The sequence below is a fragment of the Squalius cephalus genome (genome assembly GCF_949319135.1).
Source record: "Squalius cephalus genome assembly, chromosome: 1".
Taxonomy (NCBI): Eukaryota; Metazoa; Chordata; class Actinopteri; order Cypriniformes; family Leuciscidae; genus Squalius; species Squalius cephalus.
In genome coordinates this window covers 19989245-19997254 of record NC_137122.1, presented here as the reverse complement: position 1 = coordinate 19997254, position 8010 = coordinate 19989245, and the positions used below count along the sequence as shown (strand labels likewise).

At 35.6% G+C, this 8010-nt stretch overlaps 1 protein-coding gene across 1 annotated transcript in view; it reads left to right on the top strand.

Moving 5' to 3' along the window:
• Positions 1-2297: 2297 nt before the first annotated feature.
• Positions 2298-8010, top strand: part of LOC307164136 (uncharacterized protein) — a 47307-nt gene continuing 41594 nt past the window's right edge. Inside the window, exons 1-2 of the mRNA XM_079880586.1 lie at positions 2298-2330; positions 3250-3325. Of these exons, the coding sequence (XP_079736712.1) occupies positions 2301-2330; positions 3250-3325 (106 nt within the window). The 5' untranslated portion in view covers positions 2298-2300. The remainder of the gene's footprint in view (positions 2331-3249; positions 3326-8010) is intronic.

Sequence of the window (8010 nt, the reverse complement as noted above, 5' to 3'; positions counted from 1 at the left end):
AATATAGCCTACCTTATGAAGAAAAGATTCCTCAGAACAGTGCTGATATGAGGAGCAATATCTCCTGATATGAGGAGCAGATCCCGCTGAGGAGTGAGGTAGGCTGTTTTCTTTTCTCAAGTGTGGAATAACGTTATGGAATAACGTTAGTGTAGGCCTATGCAAACCGCAAAAAGATGAATCGCATTTCTATAATATGACTCGCCTTTCTGTGAGATGAATGAAGGGTACATATTTGTAAAGACTGTTTAGCCTAAATATAAATCGCGCGTCTGTGTGTGAAAGAATAAACTGCTTTGCTATAGCCTACTGAGATGAGTAAAAATCGACTGGAATATGTTGAAATAAAATGTATTTGTATAAGCAATGTATTAAACTGCAAATTAGCATTTATATGCCCTAATATTTAATAAAAACAATGTTACAGTCAGTCACTTGTTGACTAGATTTGGGTACAGTTTTTAGGCTACTGTAGAATATACTGCCACATCAAATAAGCTTTTGTTTAGCAATTTCTGCTCATATCTAACGTTATATATATATATATATATATATATATATATATATATATTTGTCAAAAATAAAGTCATAGACTAAGATGTTAGATGTTCCAATGTTGGTTATATTCAAACTAATGAATACATATGATAAAATGTAGGCCTATAATCTTTTTTCTTTTTCTTTTTTACAAAGAAAGAGTACTCTTGAAATATTGTTGAAATTGTAATTATTGTTGTAATTGTAACATTTTTAATAAAATAGCAAAACATATTTACAAGAGAGATGTAAGCGAAATCTTAAATGGTCAATATAAGTCTTCTTCTAAATACATCTTTTGTCCTTGGATTGTGGCTCAGTCAGTGTCACACCTGAATGAATGGCTCATTAGGCAGAGTCATTATGCAGAGTGGGTGGGACATTGTAATCTAAGGTGTAAACTACTCCTCCCCCTCGCATATTGGCTTTCCAAGCAAAATCTGTTTTACACCATTTAAATCAATGTATTTTTTTTTGTGAACGATAAAGCAAGACTATTTTCACATAATTTTGAAGCTAGAACTCAAAGGGACAACATCCATTAGTCAAAAGTCTTGTGGACACATATTTAATATGTGTTTTGTGGTCTTAATTCAGCAACTTTCATTTTAATTCTTTCCAATAACCACGCATAAACATTATTCTCTTAAAAATACAAACATCTACATACAAGTTGCTCGCATATTATGGTAGCCCTGTTTGTGCTATATAGAGTGAATTTACACCTTTGCCATTAACATGTTTATAAATAACTGAAAAAACCACAAATGTCAAGGCATGTCAGAACATCTCAAGGGCCCCCAAAACACCTTGGTCCCCAGAGGGTTAAAGAGATTCTGCAAGGGATGGCTGGAATCTCTTATTATTAACTCAGCCTTCCTCAGAGTCCTGGCTTTATGCAAACTGTTTAAATCAGTCAGGATGGTGCCGACAATCTTACTACACACTTTAACAATACCCTGAAGTCTGTTTCTATTTTTCAGATTAAGCGATCCATACCAGCACACCAATGTAAAAGTAATAACTGACTCAATAAAACAAGAATAAAACATTTTCATAAAAGTGCTATCCACGTTAAAAACACAGAGTTTCCGTAAGAAATACATACGCTGGTGGGCTTTTTTACAAACAGCATCCACATGAGCCCCAAAAGTCAACTTTTCATCAATTATAGTACCAAGGTATTTAAAATGAGGTACAATCTCAACAGCATGATCATTTATAGCCACCGGAGAGATGGATGTATGATTCTTCCTAAAATCGACGATCATCTCTTTAGTTTTTAATACATTAATGTCCAAAAAGGACAGTTTACACCAATCAATAAAATCTACCAATACAGAACCATGATCAGAGTCATCATTATCAAGGAGGGAAACGATCACTGAATCATCAGCAAACTTAATGATATGACGCCTCTCGAGTTGCGTTCAACACTCATTAGTATAAAGCACAAATAAAAGAGGTGAAAGAACACACCCTTGCGGTGACCCAGTAGAGGAAAAAAGAACATCAGACAAAACACTGTTCACCTTCACACGCTGAGACCTATTGGTTAAGAAATCCATCAGCCAACTTATCAATCCAAAATCAATGGTTGATGGTGATTTACTACTAATCAAGGAACCGGCTTTACTGATGAGATGCGCATAACAATCTCACAATATATATCGCCCAGCCCTAATCCACATGATCATGTTCCTCAGGCAGTGAAAAGTGTTTTGTCACAAACCCTGCCCACACACAGGTTTCTTCCTGCTTTGATGAAGGGGATTACAAACATCGGCATGCAGGTAACACTTTTACTTTAAATACACTCTTTTCAGAGAGTAGAATATAACGTAAATATGATATACGACACAAAAGGAAGATTTTAGTGTAATTGTTGTGAGTGAAATTAATAACCATGAGCTGATTCTCCTGCAGAAATCGTTGGTTTCACTTTCAGAAAAACGAAACACACCTGTGTAACTCAGATTATGCCTTGAGAATCATAAAATAACTTTCAGTATATTTTTTGTGCAAATGGAACAATTGTAATCAGTTGTTATGAAGTGTAAAGGTAGCCATTAAATTTACGATTTAGAAGATGTTATTGTTGTTTTACAAATTTCTCCAGTGGTTTGTTGTTGTCATCAAGGCAGTTGTTAAATTAGATAAGATACAGTATCTTTGAGAATATCAGTGTATGCTTAGATAAACAGAAAAACAATAATTTAGTTATTTTTTTCTTGTGTAAAACCAGCTCCCACACAACATATTTTCGATATCACTTTAAAATAAGTTTTATTAACATTAGAATGAACAATACTTCTACAGCATTTTTTTAGTCTTAGTTAATATTAAGTTCAACATTTACTAATACATTATTAAAATCAAATGCTGTATTTGTTTACATTAGTTAACGCACTGTGAACTATCATGAACAAACAATGAACAGTTGTATTTTTATTATTTAACATTAACAAAGATGAATAAATACTGTAACAAATGTATTGCTCATTGTTAGTTCATTTTAGTTAATACGTTAACTAATGTTAACAACTTAGACCTTATTGTAAAGTGTTACCACATTTTTAAACAACAGAATATTAAAATATCCAATTATGGATAATAATAATATCATCAATATTAAATATTGTACATGTAGTATAGTAAGAATCTTATTACTGATGAAGTAAAATCAGTGTTATCTCTCGCAGGATGATTAAGAGACAGACGTCAGGAGTTGGAGAAGATGATCCACTAAAGACTGAAGTTGAACAGAAAATCAACATGTCCAGCAGAGGTCAGTAAATATCAGTAATATCAGTCAGTCATTTCTGGTTGAGACCCAGCAGGCACTACAATGTCGGTCAGACATTGGATTTTGGTTGAAAATGAAAGTCGGGTTGATGTCTAAATCCAATGTTTGTTCGACATCAAGCTCCAACGTTGGCCAGTCGGTGAATTTTGGTTGGAATAAACCAAACAAAAAGGTGAAATGCATGGCCGTACACTTATTACCAGCTTCAATTACAACTAACCAGATTTACTTTATTTAATTTCCGGTTTAATTAAATCATATTTTGCATTTTAAAGTCACCATGATAGTGGTTAGCGTTTGCTTTAGTTGTGCTCTTGACCCTTGACTCTGTAATATAAAAAAAAATCTCAGATTGCTATAATTGTGTAGTCTGGAAATCCAGATCTAAATCTAAAAGATTATTTGTCTGGCGTCAACTAATGAAAATCAGCCAGCTCGAGGGGCGGAATCAAGCATGCATTTGAAAATCTCACTGCACGCAACTGGATAACACTACGACCAATCACAACAATAAACCCCATACGCTTAACTACCAGCGGAGCTAACTGCTAGAGCTAACTTCTCTAAAAGAGGAACAGAAGACATCGCTTGAATCATTCCTTTGCAAGAAGGACGTTTTTGCGGTTTTGCCAACCAGATACCGTAAGAGTCTACTCTTACGGTATCTGGTTGGCAAAACAGCAAGACTCTTACGGTATCTGGTTGGCAAAACAGCAAAAACGTCCTTCTTGCAAAGGAATGATTCAAGCGATGTCTTCTGTTCCTCTTTTAGAGAAAAAGTCATGTCTAACTAGTTCATTGTAGCGGCCAAAGTCGTTTCAAACAACTGGTGTTCATCCACAGCCATCTTGCAATGTTTACTAATGACTTCGACGTCACAGTGCTGTCGTCATCTGTTTAGCTCGCCTCTGGCCCACCTATATCAGATAACCTGATGTGATTGGTGCAGCTCAGATCGAGGGGCATATTTAATGAGCATCATTACTCGACACCAGAGTAACTCGCTGAGCAAATTCAACTTGTGCTCTCGCGAGAACCCATGAGAAAATGAGCTCAGGTGATGTTGATGATGGCGACGATACCATCATAATGTTTTGATTATATAGGACTTAATATTGTTTTAGTCATGACAGAAGCCATTTAATTCTGCAGAATATCTAGCAGTGTTGTTTATCAAATAATAAACTTGGTTTTTAAAAACTATTTAGTGCACAAAAACCTTTCATCTAGAGCATTACTTAGACACACACAGACATCAAGAAACAGCATATGAATCTCAACAATAGTGACAATCAAACAAAATATCCAGATATTCAACTCTGAGCATAAAACAAGCTACAAAAAATCCAGCTGCATAATTTATTAATGCCGCAATGCATGCTGGGAGATATGGGTGAGTTTTGATTGGTGGTACCCAGTGTAACGACTGGACTATTGAATCATTCGTTCGTTTGGTCTGAATTAACAAATTCTGACTCTCTGTGTTTTCTAAACACATTTCTTCTAAACACATTCCTTGCTAAGAGTACTAAAGTTTTAACCTCCTGACTCGAGCATCTAAATTACTGGCATGGAGCCACCAGGTCTGGGTTTAGGTTGCCTTTTGACATCATTTACAATGCTGAGTCCTCTCAGAGATACTCCAGGACCTAAAACTAATGTGCCTGGTGAGCCTCAAACAGATGCACCGAAGAGATAATGGACTTTCCACAGACATTCCCAAACACACACACACATACATACAACACACAAACGACCTTTGTATGTAACTCAGACTTGTATCTGACCTTCCGGTATGCATGCATGTTTGATTAGTTTTGTTTTGATCATAGTTATGATCTTCTAGTGTGTGGCTCTGAAATGTATTTTTGAAGAATGTTTCTCCCATTGGAATCGAATCTTCAGGGCTAGGTCATAAACTTTATGACTCCCAAGTTGCAGCTCATCCAGCTCCGCTGCAAGAGATAACGGGGAGCCAACATTCCAACGCACACACATACACAAACTTTGAACATTAAACTTAGAATATACAGTAAGCATGTCATATTTCATATACTCCTGTGTGTTTCCCAGTTTATATTCACTCCGTTTATGACGTATTTGAAGGAACGAACCTTAAAATGCTTGTAATATGCATCTTATGTAATTTTGTATTCCTATGTATTGTATTCCTATCTTCATATGACGTGTGTGATATCGTTGAAATTCTCTCAATCTAACGGAGTCAAATTCCGATAGCAGAATGCAGTAATGTACATTATTTTACAATTTTCATATTTCTGGAAGCCGAACGGCTCAAATCGCATCTCCTCATGACTCATTCAAGTGGGCGTGTCTAACAAGACAAAGAAAAAATCTTCCCGCCCGAGATGCTCTAAGATGATTGGTCTGCGTACACAGAGTAGGCGTCAACCCATCTTTTCCATAAAAGACCGACTCAGGAAATCTTCAGTGAGCCCCTTTTCTGTGAGAGGTTTTTCAAGATCCATGGCTCCTTCGGGAGCTTTTCTCCGTTTTCTCTTTTATTTTCTTTAAGTCTTTTCTTTATTTTCGTCTTCGGACTCTCCCTACGTTCAGCGAAGCGAACGTAGCCGGCAACGTCAACTCAAAGAAAAAGACTTTTTGAAATGACCGCGCTCCTCTTCCTTAGGGACACACGAGAGAGCACTTCGTCTGAGAGAATTCCTGGCTCCATGGCTCCTTAGGGAGTCATCATCTCCGTTTTCTTTTCTTTACTAAGTTTTATTTTTTATATTCGCCTCTCCCTCAGCAAGGGAGATGAACCCTGAATCATGTTTTTGGCAACTTCACGTTCGGTGAACCTTTAAAACTTCGCGCGAGTCTGCTCACACGGAAGACACGCACGCCTTCACTCAGAACGACACACACGCGCCTTTGGGTGTCAGCACAACAGACCACATGCAAGTCTCGAAATCTAAATGCTGTTTAAGGTTGTATATTCCCTTTTTCAAGGTGATCTGATTCCTTGTTGTCTGTCAAAAGGTTGCTGTCTGTGAGTTTTGCCTGAACTGTGCTTTCAGTTTGCACAGGTTGCTTTCATTTTCGCTCGCTCACCCATTCTCCATCTATCATTTTCCGATCTCTCTCTCTCTCTCTCTCTCATCATCTGTTATTTGTTTTTGTCTTGTATTGTTTTTACTGTTTATATTGTTATACGCATATTTACTAATGTAAATTGTAGTATTTTGTATTCCTTAGTTCGATGTATTAGTCCAATTATTAAAATTCCATATATCCTTGATTGCATCTGTCTTAAATGCTCATAATTACAAAGTCAATGGTTTGTTAATCTTAAGCTACATGCTTTATCTTGTTACGATTTCAGTAACCTAAATTTTATAGGAACAAGAGAGTTGTTTTCATGGCCAGAAAATAGCTTTCTTTGAATTATAAGAAAGAGATAATTTTTGTTGAGAAATTGTTAAGTTAATCTTAAGGCCGTTTTGCTGGACAAACAACCGTTTTATGATTATATTAATTTCCATTAAGGGTTATCTCATAATCGATCTGAAATAGGATTATTGATATATGAATGAGGAATTATAATTCGTTGTGATTGATTATTCATATATACAAATCGATCTATTTTCAACTTCGAATAAATTAATGTAACTGTAATATGCAAAATATTAATCATATTCACGATTAATTATTAAAATTCCCTATAGATCATTTGAGCTAATGTTAATGTGCAACCCAGTGCGGTTACACCAGCATGCACTGCAGCATGAAGCATTTCATTGATTGCCACCATTTTTGAGTGTCATACACTGATTCTTGATGGCTAAGTAATAACGTAGGGTAAAAAGTTAATTGCACTAAATGTTTTTAAAATCCTTTATATTATTTGATAACCAACATTGCTCTCATGCTGTAAAATTAGACAGCTTCTATTATAACACAACATTAATAACACAAGTCCAATATAATCAAAGCATTAGACACTGAATAAGATCAAGGCTTCAGGCAATTACATGATGATGAGTTCATCATCAATAAACAGCGAACATCACCTGATCTAACTTTCTCTAGATTTTTTTGCTACAACAAATGTGATTTATAATCACATAATTATAGTAGCCAGAGAAAATTTTCCTACAGAAAAGATAAGGGTCAAGAGTCCAACTAAAGCAAATAGGCCTACTGATCTCCATCATGGTGACAACAAACTTTATTATTTTCAATAAAATATCAACAACTAAATATCTGTTAATTCTCAACAAGAACTTTTGTACATGTATGAAAGAAATAATGTTAAACTGGTTTCAAACTCAGTGTGGCTGGAAGTCAGTTGTAGTTTTTGTGTTTCTCTTTTTTCTGTTCTTGCTTCTCTGTCCTTCAGTGATTCTGCTTATCAGGTGTTCATCAGTGTCTCAATTCACTCACTTCTTTTCATTCACTCTGTCAAGTGGACTATATTAGTGAACTAATGTAGGGAATAGTGGATGAGGGTATAGGGTGTGATTGTGAAAACAGCCTCATGATTGTCGACTTTGAGCACTGTTAATTCACAGTATATTCCTGTAGGCTAGTTTTGTTTTCTACGGTATATTACTGTTTTAATGGAAAATAGTATGATATTGTCAGAACTTTTTTTACAGCAAGGGTTAACAGTGGACAAATCAACCCTCAACAAACTACTTGTC